The sequence below is a fragment of the Phasianus colchicus genome, chromosome 7 (genome assembly GCF_987193195.1).
Source record: "Phasianus colchicus chromosome 7, bPhaCol1.hap1.1, whole genome shotgun sequence".
NCBI classification, from domain to species: Eukaryota; Metazoa; Chordata; class Aves; order Galliformes; family Phasianidae; genus Phasianus; species Phasianus colchicus.
Genome location: NC_143442.1, coordinates 26243715 through 26262747, shown reverse-complemented (window position 1 = coordinate 26262747; position 19033 = coordinate 26243715). Strand labels below are relative to the sequence as shown.

The window sequence follows — 19033 nt, the reverse complement described above, 5'->3', positions numbered from 1 at the left end:
GAGGGTAGAGAATTAAAAATAACAATAATTGGGGATATCTGTAAGTCAGCAAGAGATTGAAGGGAGAAAAAACTCACATGTATGTAAACATTCCCAACTGTGGAAGGAGCTGTCAGAAGCATGGCTGCTGTAGGAAGCAGGCAGCAATTCTCATAAGCAGTGGAAATCCCAAGTGTTGCTTTACACTAATTGTCCAAGTGAAGGTGCTTTAGCAGTTCCCATAGCTCAGTCCGCTAACAGTTGTGTTTACAGGGTATTTTTGAGAGGGAACTTCTAAGAGAGATTTCACATGTAGTGAGATACCAGGTGTAGTACCAGTATGGTGTTGTTTTTCTAGTCTCATGAGGCTCAACGTAATCCTGTTTTCCAAGTCCATTTTGGTCAGTAGGAAAAGTCTTAGGCCTTTGAGAGGAAAATGTTGATTGCTGTTGGGTTAGTAGGAATAACTGACTAAAAGAACAACAGGTCACTGTTAGGGGAGTGAAGGTACTTGCAGACTTTTTACATGTGGACTTCTTTTTTTTAAAAAAAAAAAATAAAAAATCTGTGCTTTAGTTCAACTCAAAGCTCCCGCAGAACCAGACAAAGTCTCATATGGGGAGGAAAAAAGGACAGAATTCTTTGAGTCCTCTAAAACTTAAAGCTAATAGTGAATGCCAGAGTTCATCTGTTTTTCAAACCATGCTATCTTGTGTTGGCTGGAACTGAGACCATGCCAGCTCTGTCTCTGGTTGCATTGTCTGCTTTCTGCTGTGAGAGCCTTCAAGAGCAAGACCACACAACATTTATAGGTTTTTTTCCTTGTTGCAGCTGTTCTTCATTTACTGTAGTTCCTGCCTGAATTGGATCAGTGCTGAATGTGGATCCTATCCTTTGCACTACTGAGGTGTTACTGTCATACTTGTGTCGCTGGACAGAAATCTGGTGCAGGAGCTGGTCCAGTCCTAAAGCTTTTTTTTTTTTGTTTCCCAATCCTAAAGTCAACAGATTCCTTTTGCTATAAAATCTTTGGCACATACCAGATAGAAGACAGTTTTACTCCTGGAGCTTGTGCTGTGTTATAATTGTATGCAAGTTTTGTTTTTGTAAGAAATGCAGATTTTAAGCATTAAGATGAATTGTCCTCAGCAGCTGGATCCTGCTGAGTATCTTTAAGACTGCATTCCCTGGCAGGAGCTAGAAACTTCAGCACACAAAATGAACCGTCACAGCAGCCAGTTTGACTTTGAGGGATGTTATTAAATGATAAAGTACTGAGGTGGAAAGCAGCAATCTTGCAGTTGTGTTGAAGTGAAGCAGTGGCAGACAAGGAGCGCCGCTCGCATCTTGCATCAGCTACACCAGAGCTGGCAGACTTTGTGGGGCAAAAGGCTGGGACTAAACATCTTAAGACTTGGCCAATTGTGAAGGAAATCAAAGTTTGCTTTCCAGGTGCTAAACAATTGAGTGCTGGCAGTTAGGGAAGTGTGTTTGGCTCACTAGCTCAGGCCAAAACCTAAAACCAAGAAATGTCCAAAAAAATTTAATGCCAAAATTCTCAACTGAGTCTTGCTTTTTTTTTTTTTTATAACAGCAGACTGTAAACAACCTCTGTATGTGGTCACGTCAGCATGTGGTGGAAGGTTCCCTGCCTTCTGTGGGCTTGTTCCTCACACTGCATGTTTCTTCAGCACTGACCTTTGTCACTCTGCTGTACTTAACACCTTCTGACCTGCCTTTAGGATATTTACTCAGAATTGGAGGTGCTGAAGGTTGTATTTACTGTTAGGATCTAGAAGACTCATAGGGCTACAGTGAAATTAACTGAGTGCAGTGTTTGGTGTTTGAGCTCTCCTGTGTTGCAGGGGTGTTATGAAACCTCAGGTTGAGGGGTCAGAACTAGGCAGCAGAAGAGAAGTGATAGATTGTTGTGGGTTTTTTTGTTCTTTCTTTTAATTCTTCAGAAGTGGAGAGAGAGCTGATCAAGGATAAAGACTCCTATTCAGAGTGTTATATAGCTTGTGGACTTCTGGGTCTGCTCTCTTGAACTATTAAGGTGCACATCTCTATGGACCACTGTTTTGGTCTACGTTGTATTAGTAATTGGTTCTGGTGTTCGTGTGTGTGATGTGTCACATTAGTACTAGGATTGAGCAACAGAGATCAGAGTTCAGTGTGGAAGAGATTTAAGTGACTGATTTACTTGTATATTTTCCAAAGTTGTAAAACTGTGGGGAGCGCCGACTCCTGCTACTTTTCTTTTGGCTTGTGTTTGGTTTTGGTGCTTTTACTCCTCACTGATATGAGGTCTGGGGGTGTGATACCTGAATATCTACTTCTTATTTCTTCCGTGATTTCTTTATTCCATATCTCTGGCTTTTTTTTTAAGGTTCTGAGGGGGTATTTAATGGCATTTCATCCATACACATCACCTTCATCCGCTCAGCCATTGATTTGCTACCAAGGGATATGGGCCACTGTTCCTGAAGTGTCTGTTTCATCTGCAAAGTTACATCGTTGTTTCCTACTTAAGGGTCTTTTTTTTTTTTTTTTGTCGAAAATACAAAATCACTTTAACCTACAAATACAAGAATTGACCTTTTCCTTTTGTTGAGAAATTATCTTAAACATTTGCAGACTTCAAGCTACAGTATTTCACTTATATATTATCAAAGAAAATAAGGTTCCTTTTAACTGTTGTACATTTACTCTTAATTTCCTTTTGTCTCCCTAGAGTCATTATTTCCTGCATAATGTTTTCTTTAATAGTATGTCATAGAACACAGGATGAGCAGAAAATGGAGGATCAGAAGATAGTGAGTTATAGAGAGATGTCCTTTATAAATTTTTTCCTTTTTTTCTTAAAGGTATTGCATCTCATTTGGTCAAACTTGATAGATATAATGTTTGGGAAGAAAGAACCTTTCCAATATCCAATAAAACATTGTGTTTTTTTTGTGAATTTCACATATGTTTTGTAGCTGTCTTGGTTACTTTGTCTTTTTTATGGTACAGTAGTGCAAAACAAAGACTTTTGACTGCAATTTTTTGCTTGTTTCTTTGTCCTTTAAAATAGTCTTCATAACAGCCTTCAAAGTACAAGAAGTACAATTCTAACTTAAATAATTTCATGCAGTGATCATATTTCATACCTGAGGCTACATTAAGAGTGGACTTCTATGTTTATCTGTCACTTTAGTCATCAATATTTTGTGAAGTTCACAAGAGTGGAAATTGTCAGAAGTCACTGATCAGGGAAGAAAATCTGTATATCTATATTTGAAGTTGTAAACTTCCACTCGTTTGATTTCCAGATTTTAGTTTTCCACTGAAGTTGGAAAGGAATCTCTCCCACAACTTGGCTTGAGGGAAAACAAAACTGATGTTTAGCAGGGAGTGTGCTATGCTGGGGAAAAAAGAATAGCTAGGATTTCTTAGTACAATAATATGCATGGTTTATCTTTTAAAATCTTAAAAATACCACCTGCAGACTACAGGTCCTAATGGAAGGAGATAGAGACCCATTCTTTTGCATAAGAACAGTAACTACCAGATGTTTTACTGTCCAGTCTCAATTCAAGTGCTCGCTAGACAAGAGAGATGCACGCAGTCTTGTTCTTGGGCCTTTCTTGTGTCTCATTTAAGGGAATAAAGGCTCAAGTCTTGTCTTTGTTTGCATCAAAGAACAAATTGCCAATAGGGCCCATAGGATGAGTATTCTGCCAAAAGCATGTGAGTATGCTTCCCTCACCAGATTTCCTGCCCCTCCATTTTCAGCTCTCAAATCTGCGCTTGTTGTGTAGATTCGACACCCAGAACAGCTCTTTAACATCATGACATGTGTGAATGCTTGTATTTCTTCAGTGAAGCATCACATTTTAAATTGCTCCATTCATCTCTTTTATTTTGAACATAACTGTGACTCAGCAAGCCGTGCAGTAATATGTGTTTAGATTGCAGTGAACTTTAGGACCTAAGCTGTCAGAGCCTTTGTTCTGGGGGTTTTGCTGGGTGAAGTGCTTCAGGAAACACCTGGCTCTTCCAGAAGCAACTAAGAACTTTCTACATTGCTTTAAAATAAAAAATAAGAACCTGTGATTCTGATAGGACTTCCTTGCTTCGCTGTAATCTTTGGGAAAATGTGATTTCAAAATGCGTAAACAGAAATAGTCACATATCTTCTAATGCAGAAGGAAGAACTCAACTTGCAAAGGGAAACCATTTGTACTGGCTTAGGAGAGGCTGGTTTCAGTGACTGGTTTGTTCAGAACTGTGATGTAATAATTCTGGGGTTAGATTGAGGCTGCTGAACAGATCTTATTCCTGAGCAAACAAGGACCAGTGTGCCTTAAGTGGCAATTAGGAATAACATCCTGCAAGTTGAATTTGCAGGCTGACTTCTTGCTGCAGAAAAGAGGACAAAATGTAGCTATTAATTCTGTTCCTTTATTTTTTCTCCACCAATGAAATGAGGAAATCAAGTTTCCATCCATCAGCGTATGGACAGGGGCATGCGGCTGTCTGTGTAATTGTGTGTTCTTAACTTTGGGGGAGAATTACTCTAAAATTTCTATGGAAATCAGCAAAGGCCTTGTCATGTGGGTGAAGTGCTGGCGTCACTCTTTGAGCTTCCCTTTTTTTCAGCTCAGTTAGTGCTCTTGAGTTAATGATGTTGCTTATTAGAGGATGATCATGCTGGAACTACGCTGGTGTTCAGGGAGATTGAATTAGTGACTTGCAAGTTACTTTATCTGTTGCACCTACAGCCCTCTTGCTTTTCTAGGTAGAACAGTTTGCATTATCCAAGGTTTATCTTTATTTACAGCTCAGGTACTTGAATGTAAGGTACTACTCTAGTGTGCTGACTAGATTGAATTTAAAGCATGAGACCATTCTGTGTAAATAGGCATCCTTCATCCATTTGCTGCTTTGGTCAACGTGTGCTGACAGATGCCCATACCAGTTTTTACAGGGTTTATCTTCACTGCCATACAAGCTTAGGCAATTGCCTAAAACTTGCTATTAAATCCATTCTTGACTACACATGCGATACTCTCACTTAAATCTGTTCTAAGATATCATCCCCTGTAAGGAGAGATCACTAAAGTAAACAAAAATTAGGTTAGTTGGTAAGTTTCTTTATCTTCCATCTGTTTTTGCAGGAGATACAGACCACTGGAGAAGACAGAAAAACAAGAACAGAAACTGGAGACTTTCACAGTGGTAAGATACCTTTCATATTTCTCTGCAGATCATTGTGACTGGGATTACTTAGTCACATGCCAGAAACTCATGTCACGCTTTCAACCTATCCTTTACAGCTAGGTTCATCAGTTTTCTTGACCTGTTCTACTAAAGCTGATCGTAGTGCAATGTGCCACATACCACAGCAATGACAGAAGAAGAAACAAAAAGGAGAAACAAAGACAAATGCAATTACTGGGAAACTTATATTTTAATTCCTTACTTTGTAGGTGGGGAAAGGAGTGGTGTAGGAGGGGAGAAATTGAGAGTCTGCGATTGCCTCATTTCAGAGGTAGCCTGAACCCAATACATTTTGACGCTTGTTTTGAAGAAAATATTTTGTTTAAAGGTATCAGGTGATTCCCTCTGTTACTGTGTTAGAAAGGAATCAGCATGTCTCTGACCAGTATGTTATGAAAGCATAAGCTACAGTTCTAAGCCTGATAAGTGGGCTAGTCACCTTGCTTTCTGTTCATCAAATGTCCTCAAGGTTCTTCAGTTTACTTGCAACCTAGGACATCTGGATTGTGTTCTTAAAACTTACTGAGAAATCTTCAGTGAGTCGCTTAATACCTCATTTTTATATTAGTAAAATGACATAACAATACTATTCTTCTGCACTTGAGCATGGTTGTTGGGAGCATAAATAGATATTGTACTGAGCTTTGTGAAATGCTCGGATGTTATTATAAAAGGCAGAAGGAGGAATCATTTACACATGTCCTTACTTGTCCTGCACGTACTATATTTCTGCAGTACTTCTCCTTTCTTAAGAATTTATTTATAACTTTTTCTAATGTAGTTTCTACATGTCAAAATGCCAAAGCATTTGGTGATGGAAGGCTTAGAGGGAGTCACTGAATAGATTGTCTTTTAGTTAATTATTTAGCATTTCTAACATGGTAGCTGTGAGCAGTGTGACTTCCTTAAAGGAAGGAAGATAGATACGGGTGCTCAGAGTTGTTCCCACACATCTGCTGATCCTGAGTGTGGCCAAGTATGTGCTGACTACTTACTACGACTAAGTGAATCATTGGGTCAGGTCCTGACCAGACCTTGAACTGCCAGAAACAGATGACCTGTCTAGAGAGTGGGATACCTTGGAAGCATTTTTCCCCTTGTCTGAGGTGTTACACAACACAGGAATTTCTCAAAAGAGCAAATCTGGCTTTCAGTGATTTCAATTAAAGATGGTAATTTCTCAGCAGTGCTTGGCGTTTCACATCAGATTAATGGTCTGTGGCTCTGAAAATAGGGAAGTTGTTGCTGGCAAGCCACTGGAGAGGCAGTTGTGTAATTGGAGAGGCAGTGGTAAGGAGGTCAGTATATCCCTCAGGCTGATAAAAAAAAGCTGGTTTTCTAGCTCTGAGAAACCTCCAGGTTCCTATTAAAAGGAGGCAGGTGTGTGCAAATATTCCTTCTAGAAGTAAGGCCAATACTTCTAATCAATTCTGAAAATGTTTTCCTATAGTTTCTTTCTACCTCAATACCTATCAGTAAAATAATTTAGTAAATATACTCTATCTATTTACAGCTTAGCTACTTGGATTTTAAGTGCCATATAAATAAGTACAGAAATGATGGAATCTTGCAGACACTGAATACTGGCAGTAGGTTTTACATCAGAAACCAAGAAGTGTATAGTACAGTAACCTGGCATGGGTTTTCTGTACGACTTGCTGTAGGTTCACCCTGTACAGCAGCAAAGCACTCAGTGTCTCTTTCACCCCACACTGCTGGGACAGAGCGCGAAAATAAGAAGGGCAAAAGTGAGAAGATTCATGATTTGAGATAAAAATGGTATAATAGGTGTAGGCAGGTTGGGAGAAGGAGGGGAAATAACACAAGGAAAGCAAAGGGAATTGGCTCACCACTTTCCACATGCGGAAAGTTGGCCTAGCCTGTCCCTGAACAACAGCAACCTTGTAAACAGCAACAAAAAAGCCTCTACCCTGTTTTTATTGCTAAGTTTGATGGTGGATAGCATGAAATTATCCCTTCAACCAATCTGGGTCAGCTGTTTCAGCCCACCCCTTTCAACCTCTTGCCTATCCCCAGCCTGTTTGCCGTGGGGACAGTGTGGGTGAGGAAGAAGAGAGAGCCTTGACTGCAGGTGCTGCTCAACAATAGCCAAAACACTGATGTGTTATCAGCACTATTGCAGCTGCAGATCCAAAGCGCACCACTGCATAGGCTGCTGTTAAGAAAGTTGACTCCATCCCAGTGAAACTCAGTACACTTCTTAATGGAATGTAGTCGTAAACAATTACCCAAAGTACAAAAATCCTGATGTAAGGTGTCCAGAAAAGAATTCTTTTGATTATCTTCTATCTACAGATGTGAAATTTCATGTTAATAACACAAGAACTTCTGAAACAGTTCAAAAAGTGTGTGCTTTTGTTCATCTTTCTCTGAAGAATGGTTTGAAAACGTTTGTTTAAATTTCGTGAAGTTTAGGAGTGCTTAAGAACTTTTCTGAATTGATGCTGCATGTTTGACTTGACTGTTCTGGTGTTCTGCAAGAGCAGTTATGAAGAAAGCTTTGGTGTTTGCACTGGGCAAGTGGTCTCAGATACAGGTAGTTACGGAATTGCCTGTAGGTGTATCTTGGCACTGTCTGTAGGAATATGTAATTTTCTGCCTTAATGTTTGATACAAACAGTGCAAGCAGTACTTCAGATTGGAGTCTGAGACTGAAAACAAGTTGAGCGTTCACGGTATTTTCTGAGGAAATCACAAGGGTTAAAGGAGACTTGAGTTCTTGGAGAAGTTCATTATTTTTTGGATATGCATTACTGTGTTACTGAAAGCCCTTTATTCCAATTCTGGTAAAATTAAGATGGATGAGCATTTGTTACAGATGGTGGAAAAACATCACAAAATCATAGAATTATAGAATGGCTTAGGTTGAAGATCATCCAGTTCCTACCACCCAGCCATTGGCAGGGTTGACAACCAGTAGATGAGGCTGCCGAGAGCCCTATCCAACCTGGCCTTGAATGCCTCCAGCAATGGGGCATCCACAACCTTTCTGGGCAACCCGTTCTAGCACCTCAGTACTCACTGAGAAAAAATTTCCTCTTAATATCTAACCTGAATCTCCCCTCTTTTAGTTTAATACCATTTCCCCTTGTCCTATTGCTATCAGATCATGCAAAAAGTCCGTTCCCCTCCTGCTTGTAATTTGTTTTCAAGTACTTGAAGGACGCAGTGAAGTCTCCCTGGAGCTTTTTGTTCTCCAAGCTAAACAAGCTCAAATCCCTCAACCTTTCTTCATAGGAGATGTGCTCCAGGCCTTGCAAAGGCCTTGTGCAAGTCCAGGTAGGTGACAGTAGTTGTACTTGCTTTTTCCACTTTTCCACCTGTGTCATCACTCCATCATAGAAGGCCACCATTGGTCAGGCAGGATCTGCCCTTTGTAAAGCTATGCTGGCTGTCTTAGATCACCTTTTTATCTCACGTGTACTGTAAGATCTCCAGGAGGATCTGCTCCATGGTCTTCAAAAGCAAAGATGTGAGGCTCTCTGGCGTGTAGTTCCCTGGATCTTTCTTTTTCCCTTTCTTGAATATGGAAGTGATGTTTCCCTTTTTTCAGTCACAGGGGACTAGCATTGGACAAATGTATGTGGTATGTCTGAATGGAAAAGTTGAAGATGGCCATCATAATTCTCTTAGTGGATTTTTCACTCAAAAGAGAAATGTAGCATTGTAAGGTTTGGACAGTTACACAGTAAGCACACAACACAGTGAATCTTCAGTATTTCCTTAGAAGCTGCTATACAATTGTTCTTGGCTTTTCAATTGAAATGCTGATTTGAATGAAAGTTTCTACGAATGTTTGGGAAAAGTGAGCATATTCTTAAAAAATAAAAAAAACAGCCTGCAGGGAAGACAAAGCAGGACTGCTTTTCTCCAGCATGTTCTGAAAATACCCATGCTAGAGATGATTGTTTGTTGTGGGGCAGAGGTAGCTTGTATTTTTTGTTCAATCTTCAGAGGCCACGCTCTGAGTAAGCTGAAAGAAATATTGGAAGAATTCTTATAACAAACCTTCTCTGAGGGCAACAAGATGGAGTCTGTTCTGCAAGAATTGAGGACCAAATCTGTGACTTATGCCCTGTTCAAAAGCAGGATTGTACATGGGGATAAGGTGGTGAAAGGCTTACTGTATTTCTCTTCTGACAGCGTAGTTCAGACAGTCAAAAAAGAGCCAAAGCATTCCCTATTTGCTGTGCTCAGATTGTGATCAAGGTGGTTAGACTCTCTGGTCTCAGCTAATGGCCAGAACTGCCAAGAAAAATAGTGATGGATACAATTGGAGTATCTGGTGTGTCAACATTATTGGGAGCTCTGTGTTTCTAAGGAAGACATCTATTGGAGCTAGACTTCTCTTCCTGTGTAAGCTGCTTCTCATATGTGTCTCATTTTCATTTTTGGAGAGAAGAGTCCAAATATTGAGTTACTATAGAGCCAGCACTCTCTAGCCAATTCCTTGGTTCTGTGGGTGCCAGCAGTAGAGCACTGTTAACCACAGAATCTAATAGCAGGTAATTTCTGTTGCCTGCAGGGCCAGCCCTGCTCATTTTGGTGTGGCTAAATCAGAGGTGTTAGTCTGTAGTTCTGACTGTTTGGTTTGTTTACAGTAAGAGGCCAGTCTGGATGATGAGCATGACTGTAAATGAAGATGCCTGCCTTACGTAAGGCTTCATGAAAGTGTATATTGTTAGCCATTTTAAAACAAAAACTCTTCAGGAGTCACCTTTGCCAATTCTTGAGGAAACTCTAGGGGAATGAAGGAAAGGCATAACTGCTACAAGGCCTTACTTGACAGTAAGCACTGTCATTGGCTATTCTCTGGGTGCATAAACCACAGTAATTTCCTACTTTGATATGATGAACTTCTCTCATCTTAAGTTTTACTGTGATATCGGCTGTGTGGGGAGAGATAACTGGCTCATGAGGAATTCAAGTGGCTTTTTTGGAGAAGCTTTGTTCAGCAGATGTTTCTGAGAAATGTTCCAGTTGTGATGAAGTAATACTTTTTTCCAACAAAAGCCCCATTTAATTGGAAAATTCCCAGCCATCTCAATTTATTGTATGTCGGTTCTTACTGCTTACAGAATAGTTAGAGCAAGTTGAGAAGCTGAAAATTCAGCTTGCTTAGTGAGTTAACTCTGATACAGCACCATTTCTTTGACAGTGCCTACTTGTATATAGGAGGTTGTAAGTTCTATTGTAGCATTGATAATTAACAGCAATGGCAACAGAGATGAAGGAGATTGGGCTCACTTTCCTGTGTGCTGCTCATCTGAAGTGTGCTGGTACATGTTTGCTAAAGCAATTTGGGTATGGTACCCATCCATACGCTGACAGTCCCAATAGATAGGGCACAACTGGGAAATGCAAGTAGTAACTTAACCGGATGATTTTGAACACTAGATTCCCCAGAGCAAATATGTTACTTTACCAATGTCTCTTAACTATTCTTTGTAGAGGTATTGGACAGATGCAAAGTAAAGGTCTGTCTGATGTTATTTGTCCATCAGGATTGTCTCTGGCCAATTTAGAAGTCTGTACATTTTTTTATTTCAACTTTTTTAAAGCCTCTTCTATGACTGACTAAATCAGGGCCTTAGTCTGTGTAAGTCAGACAGGACCTCATATGACACTGACCTTTAGATGCAGAAAAGTTCTCTGACTCTCTCTGATCATCAGGGAGAGACTGTTTAAGCTGCCTTGGCTTCTTTTTACTGATACTCAATCTGCATTTGCTGACTTGTATATTAATTTTGTTATGTCTGTGATGTCAATGATACCTGAGTATCATTGGTTTCAACTGGAAAGAATAACTGGTTTCTTTTTTTCTTTCTTTAAAAAAAAGTGCACGTCAGGGTCCAGTACACTGTAATAGCCACTTATTTATTGTACAGTAGCAAGTAGATAAAGGGCCTGTTTAGACAGTAAGCAATTATAGGTTGGATTATTTAATGCTTCTGTTGTCGTTGGTGTTTCCAGGAATACCTTTTGTTAACATAGGAAATCAAGACTTTCCTTGAAGGTAGGAAGGTGAGGGAGGAGAAGCAAGCTGTCTGTAAGTTGAGGAACAGCAAAATATCGGTGGTATTGTTGCCAGTATAGGGTGTGACTGTAAGCAGGGGTTACAGTATAGGGTACTGTAAATAGGGAACACTGCTGGGTCTGCATCTGATTTCATGAATGCATCAAGTCACTGTAGTAGAGAAATTTATAAGGATTTTTTAGTATTTCTTATATGTACAAATCCCTGTGTACACAATTTAATTTAAAATAGTGTATAAGAGAAAACTTGCATCATCTTTGGAGGGCCTGTGTGGTACGAAAATGAAAGGCTGCATTTAATTTCAGGATTCTATTTTGCGAGATTCAGACAGCTCTGACATGTTTAGGTTAAATAAGTACTTACCTTCAAGCACATGCATAATTCCAAAAGTTTACATATGCTTTAAACATTCTTCAGTCACCCAACACCTAACTGCATTAGATTTCTTTAGGACTTTCTTGCCTCCCTTTGAGTATCTGGCTTTATCTAAATTCATCAAAACATTAGGGAGTACTTTCATTAGGGAGCTCTTTTAAAGTTTATTCTTTCCCAGACCTCACTGTAAGCTCGCTGACTGCCATCATGCTTCTTTGCATGCTCAGCCAGTGCAGCTTCAGCAACTGTATCCAAAGCACCCTGCCCAGAGGATCTTTCTCTGAGCATGAGCTCTGCTGTGCTGTCCTGCATTTGCTGTGCAAGCAGTGGACGGAAGTTTAAATCCATGTATTTATAGGAGTTGCTCTAAAGCTGTGTATTTATAGGAGTTGCTCCAACATGTGTTTGAGCATTAGCTCTGCATGTTTAGTAATGGTGAACTGGCTCTTCAGAGACATCTGAACTGGAGAGAGGAAAGAGCGTGAACTTGGAATTCTCAGTAGAAATAAAGCTGAAAGGTGAGTAGCTCTGGGACTGCCTTTGAACTTAGGATCCATCTGAAGTTGACAGCAATTTACTCTAATGATCGCGCTACATAGGTTAGTGTAGATGTGGAAGCTTCTTAGCATTCACACTTGTTCCTCTGTTGGTACTGTTTAGATAAACCATTGCGACTGAGGAAAGGTACTCTACTACAGTTGATGCTCCGGTGTTACAATATTCTGGTGTAATCATTCTAGCAGTTCACGTTTGGGCAACCACAGGTGCAAAGTAGCTAACACTATCTCTTGGAAAGTCATTCTGAGCTGAAATATGAGCTGACATAAACAACTTCCTATGATTCAAGTGCCTGGCAAGAATGACTTAGATAATATGCAGCTTGCAAGGACTAAAATGGTCCTTTTGGGAGGAGAGGGATTGCAGGAGGTTTGTGTCAATGTAGACTTCAAGCAGATCATATTTTACAACTTCACTTCATCAGTATATTTGGCAAGATTTATTCAGGCATTTGAGGAAGAGCAAGACCGTAACATTTATTTTGGCAAGTATTGCTGTGGAAAGTCAGTTTACTCAATCTGAAATTCTCTTTCCAGATTCCCCCACCCCTCTACCGTGTATATCAGAGAAGAACATTTTACTGGCCATGTAGTTGAATCCAGTTAAAACTAGACTTGTCTCTGCTAGTGAGATGCGTGTAATAAGCCCAGGAATTTTAGATGTTTTCAGTTTATGCTGGATCAGAGAGTTGCTTTTCAGATGCTCCTCTAGGATGCCAGCCAGCAGAACACAGACTGTAGGCCCTCAGCAGTGTTAAAACACCACAGTGGTGTGATAAATTCACCACTGTTGTGGGACAAGGAGGGAATGGAGTTCCTTGGTACAGTCCCAGCAGCAGGGAGCTGTAGGAGCCAAGCAAGTCACTGCATCCTCCTGAGCAGTCGTGGCAGTTGGGCTACTGATGAATGATGCTGGAATTCTTTTCTTTGAAGCCCTAGAATGGGGAAATACCTTTGCTGGCTCTTGACTGGTGCTAGGAAACCAATAGGTAGGTTTGAGAAGAAGATGAAAAATACGTAAAGTAATTCCTTTTCCCCTCTTAACGTATGATCGAGGAGTTTTAGCACAAAGCACACTTCTAGTGGTGCTGCAGACTTATGTGGAACAGGCACTAGATCTTCAATTCCTGTAGGCAGGTAGCATTCTTCTATCACTGGATTGCTGGATGAGTTGTCACGGTCCCTTCCATTTGAGCTGTTTCCCTTTGTTTAAATAAACATTTATCTGAGGTACTTACAGAATAGGAATCATTCTTTCAGAAGTTCTGATTTCAATGAATTGGTGCTATCCTGCTTTGAAACAAAAATTTGGTGAATGATGTCCCAGCTTACTGTATTCCAACATTTTTAGTATTTATTTTTTGTTTGTAGTTTATTGTAGCCTACTGGTCAGTGTTTTCTTAGGTAACAGAGTGGTGTCAGAAAAGAAGGTTAATGGAAGCTCTGCCACCTCAGTTTTGAACTACAACTTCGTTCCACCACCACACATCCTTGGTAGTCAGTGTAAACCTGATGATGGTTCAGGTCAAATCAGATCACATACCTCAGCTAGGACACTAAATCAAATGAGTAAGAAGTCCAAATATGTGATGCTATATATACTGTCAAGAGTCAAAGGAGAAAACTCTGGGCTTTGGATTCCTGGTACTCTGCTTCAGATGGCATACAGTCATGCAGCTTTAGTGAAGGGCCAGGAGAGTGGGAGAAGTTTGTGCCGAAGTTGCTTGGCTATTCACAAGATACAAAGCTGATCACAGCTTTCATATTACGTAAATACCTTTCCACAGAAAGGTTTGGTATTGTGTAATAAGACTCCATTCCAGAAATCAATGTGTTTTTTAAATCTGAATTCCCAGTTTTTTCTTCAACAGTGTTGAATGTTTTTTTATATTTCCACGTGTTTAGAATGCTATTTATTTCTTAATTAATTGTGGCTATTATTTTACTTGATGAATTAACCATACTTTAAAGTTAAATAAATTAGAAGCATTATTATTGTATTCATTGTTTCCACATGCTACTGAACAAACATGGCTTCTTAGAAGAACAGTCAAAATGAACTAAACTTCTGGTGTCTGCTGTTTAGCAAAGACTTGTTTAATTTTTCTGTAGTAGAGTATTTTATGAGTTTGAACATCCCTTCTTCCTCACTGCCTTGTCTGAACTAGAGTAAGGAGTGGGAAATCAGTTGTGTATCTCATCTCTGTTTTTGCCAGCAGTGCAACATAATTATTATTATTTTTTTAATTATTGATAGCATCAGAACTATTGTGATTTAATTTGAAAGCAATTTAATTCAAGTTTGTCAAGTGACAGAGTAGGGGAAGTGAATGCGATGAGAACTTTGTAGGTCTATGGACTTGAAGTTTACCCACCGTGCAAAGAGGTTTGGATCACAGAGCTTGTTACCACTCCCAGAGTAGTTGGCTGCCATCCTCTGGTCTGGGTGAGAGGTTATAACAGGCCAATCAGGCTGATTGTGCATTTGTGTTGCGAACTTTTTAATGCAAATTTAAAATGTGAGGTAACAAATCAAACATCTTTGGATGGATGAAAGGCATGTGGCCATCAGGAAAGAGCAGTGTTCATATCTCATGAATGTGGGTAGTTGTTTACTCCTGTGTTTGGTATAGGAGATGACTGTAGGTGTAAAAATGTATGTGTATAAATGTATGAAATATATGTGTGCGCCATTAAAAGAAAAAATAGTTCTATTCTAGTTAGAGGGTAGCTAGATGGGGAAGGCTAGTGTCAACTGATGCTGCTGTGATTATTCTGACAGGTGATTTATTTTTTTAATTACCTTTTCTAGGAATGCATATGTGCCTGTCTCTCCTATCTCTCAGCAGTTAGAGGATATAATCTTTGTACTGGTACACATCTGTTGCAGCACCGATACATTGCTATGTACAGGAATTTCATGTGTCATCTTCTGTAGACTGATTCTCCATCCCTGTAATTTGCTGTATCTGATGCAGAGTTTACCTTTTGTCAATGTTCTGATTCAGCTGTGTTATAGGGCGGAGCTTTTATTTGTTTCATTACAAAAATGATAAGAACAGAGGCCAACATTTTGCAATGCATGGAAGAGATAAAATTAGAATTGAGCCTGAAGTATCAGTAAAAAGAAAAATATCTTCTATTGGTTGGTATTCTAGAGCATAGTAACCATACACTCTATACACTAGACTAAATTTCTTCTTGAATGAATTACTCAGAAGTACAAGAGAAGATGAGTAAAATGTTACCACTTATCTTTTTTTCCTGTTATCACAAATGCAGACATCTATTTTACAACTGTCTGAATTCAGCTGTTCTCTTGAATTTTCTGTTCTCGTGAGCCAGAGGCTGTAAGAACCACTTTGACTGATTTCGCTGTGGTATAGTGTTGTTCTGCACTGTATTTACACCCAAACAGAATATTGGATGTTTAAAGACTGATCCTAAAGGTACCACAGTTTCTTAAGCTGCTTCTTTTTTTTTTTTTAAGAGAAAAATCATCTCTGTTGTGCAGATGCAAGATGGTTTTAATGACCTAAATATAAGCAGCTGGTTTAGATATTTTCAGCTCAAGATACATTTTACAAAGTTAGCAGATTCTAACATCTACACTATCTCTGGGATGGCAGCTCTAATTTTAATGATCGCGTGGTATCAATCACGACACATTAGTTGCAGCTAGTGCAGTGACGCTGATCTTTTGGGGAAGCCACACTGAAACTTGTGTGAAGGGAGAGCTCAGCTTGGGTTGCACTGGTGGGATGGCTCTGTGTCCAGGTAGAAGCTGGTCACAAGTGGTGTCCCCTAGGGATCTGTCCTGGAACTGGTGCTCTTCAGCATCCTTTATCAATGATGCAGACAGTAGGATTGAGTGTACCCTGGGCAAGTTTGCTGATAACGCCAAGCTGAGCGGTGCACGATAGAAGGGAGGGATGCCATCCAGAGGGACCCGGACAGGCTTGAAAAGTGGGCACATGAGAATCTACTGAGGTTTAACAGGGCCAAGTGCAAGGTGTTGCACTTGGGTTGAGGCAGTACCAGATGTAAGTGCAACTCCTTGAGGAGTGAGAACAACTCCTTGAGGGCAGCCATGCGGAGAAGAACTTGGGGGACCTGGTGGATGAAAAGCTCCATCCTGGGCTCCATCAAAAGGGGTGGCCAGCAGGGTCAATCCCCTCTACTCTGCCCCTGTGAGGCCCCATCTGGAGTACTGCATTCAAAACCGAGGTCCCAGGAAGGATGTTAAGCTGTTGGAACAGGTCTGGAGGAGAACCACAAAGATGATCAAAATGCTGGAGCACCTCTCCTATGAAGAAAGGTTGAGGAATTTGAGCTTGTTTAGCTTGGAACAGAGAAGGCTCCAGGGAGACCTCATTGCAACTTTCCAGTGCATGAAGGGAGTTTACAAGAGGGAGGAGTTCCAACTTTTTATGCTATCTGATAGTGATAGGACAAGGGGAAATGGCTTTAAATTAAAGAAGGGGAGATTTAGGTTAGATAAGGAATAATTTTTTCCTTAATGAGTGGTAAGGCACTGGGACAGGTTGCTCAGAGAGTCTGAGGATGCCCCATTGCTGGAGGCATTCAAGGCTAGGTTGGATGGGTCAACCCTACCCAGGGCAGGGAGGCTGAAACTAGATAGTCTTTAAGGTCCCCTCCAACCTAAGCCATTCTGTGATAGGAGAGGCTCAGCATTCAAAGATTGTCCAGCAAGATCAGTGTGGTCAGTCACAGGACTTGCTAATCTTCAACCATTCTGTTGTGACAACAGTTAGATCCCAGTGTTGCTTTGATGTCTACTTAGAACCGTTCCTGTCTTTGGAACAAATCTGGGAAGGATAGGAGACAGTTCTAAGAAAGCCAACCCAGGCATGAAGAAATCATGGAATGATAGAACCTTCTGAGTTGAAGTGACCCCTTAAAGGTCATCTAGTTCAACTCCCCTGCAATGAATAGGGACATTGACGCCTAGGTCAGGTTGCTCTTAGCCTGACCTTGAATGTCTTCAAGGATTGAGCTTCGATCTTGTCTCTGGGCAACCTACTCCAGTGCCTCACCAGCCTTATTGTAAAAAACAAACAAAAAACAATAACAACAATAAAAACAAAAAACTTCTTTATATCCAATCTAAGTCTCTCCTCTTTTAGTTTGAAACCATTTTCCCTTGCCCTGTCATAACCGACTATGCTAAAGAATCTGTCCCCATCGTTCTTACAGCCCCCCTTTAGATCCTGAAAAGCTGCTCTAAGGTCTTCCCAGAGCCTTCTGTACTCCAGGCTGAACAGCCCCAGTTCTCTCAGCCTGTCCTTCTAGGGAAGCTGTTCCGTCCTTTGGATCATTTTTGTGGCCTTTCTCTGGACATGCTGTAATGGGTCCACATCTCTCCTGTACTGAGGACTCCACACCTGAATGCAGTACTCCAGGTGAGTCTCACAGCACGAAGTAGAGGAGCAGAATCACTTTCGACCTGCTGACCATGCTTCTTTCGTCCCATCCCAGGGTATGGCTGACTTACTGGGCTCTGGAGGCACATTGCTGGCTCATGTCCAGCTTGCCATCCATCAGTACCCCCAGGTCCTTCTTGGCAAGACTTGTATTGATAGTGGGGATTGTCATGACCCAGGTGGCATGATCTTTCACTCATGAGGTTCACCTGAGCCTATTTATTGTTGGAGCCTGTCTAGGTCTCCCTGAATGACATCTCATTCTTCTGGTGTGTCAGCAGTACCGCACAGTTTGTGTCATCCACAGACTTGCTGAGAGTGCACTCTCTATCCCACTATCTGTGTCGTTGATGAAGATACTAAAGAGCACAGGTTCAGAACTGAACCTTGAGGAACACCTTGTCACGCTTGTCACTGATATCCATTCAGGCATTGAGCCATTGACCACCATTCTTACGGTGCAATCTCACAACCAGTTCCTAGTCCATCAGACAGTTCACCCATCAAATCCATACCTTTCCAGTACCACTCTCACCTCTGTGTTTTCCTCATTGCAGTGGACGGGTCCATGGATTTTTATGGTGTTAAATGATGTAATTGAGTTCCTGATACACCTTTGCATACTTTCTAAACTTTAATATCTTGCTACCTATTTCCGAGCAAACAGTTTATATGGCTGTTGTATCTTTGAGACATCTGCTCCTTTCTCAGCCTGTCATATCAGTCATCTCAAAAATCCTCAGAGAGGTGATAAACAGTGGGGGAGCACAAACCTGTTTTCTCTTGGAATCCAGACTTACATGTGGGATCAGTGAGACGTCTTATTTCCTGCATCCTGTTTACAGCTCTGAAGCCGGAGGATTTCAGGCAGTATGGTACTGTCAGGCAATCAGGCTGCCTTAGCTGAGCAGAAGGGAGAACTGCTGCATTCTGTAGTTAAGACGAGCACGACCTCTGCAGTGTCTGTGCGCTTATGTATGTAAGGACAGGATACTAAAGTCCTCAGAAAACAAATTTACCTAAACACGAAAGCAGCCTGAAGTAGCTAAACTAAACTCCTGTAAAACAAGAAATGCTAAATGAATGCATAATCTGTTTCTGGGTACAGCCTTTAGGAAGGCTGAGAACGGTACTGAAAAATATCAGCTCTGTGTTAATTATACTTTGTTCTTTTTTCTAAGTATCTTCACTTTGAGTAGCACAGAAATTAGCAGCTAAAAGCTGCCAGGAACACACTTGTTAATATGTTCTAGATGCTCTTGATATATTTATTTTTTAACTCTTCAGTTTATCTTTAGAAACTAGACTACAGAAAATAGAAAATCATACCTGTTGCTACTTTCAAGCTAGTAGAA

The 19033-nt window shown here is 40.6% G+C and overlaps 1 protein-coding gene across 5 annotated transcripts in view; it reads left to right on the top strand.

Annotated features, from left to right (window-relative positions):
- Positions 1 to 19033, top strand: part of SPATS2L (spermatogenesis associated serine rich 2 like) — a 73045-nt gene that overhangs the window by 11769 nt on the left and 42243 nt on the right. For 3 of the 5 annotated variants that reach the window (XM_031601195.2, XM_031601194.2, XM_031601188.2), the window contains exon 2: positions 5142 to 5202. The exons of 1 other annotated variant lie outside the window; for it this stretch is intronic. Coding sequence is in view for 2 of the 4 variants with exons in the window: in XM_031601188.2 (XP_031457048.1) it covers positions 5142 to 5202 (61 nt within the window). In the remaining 2 variants the exon portion in view is untranslated. Of the gene's footprint in view, positions 1 to 4439; positions 4505 to 5141; positions 5203 to 19033 lie in introns of those variants that run through there. One more of the 5 variants, XM_031601189.2, reaches the window with a different exon arrangement.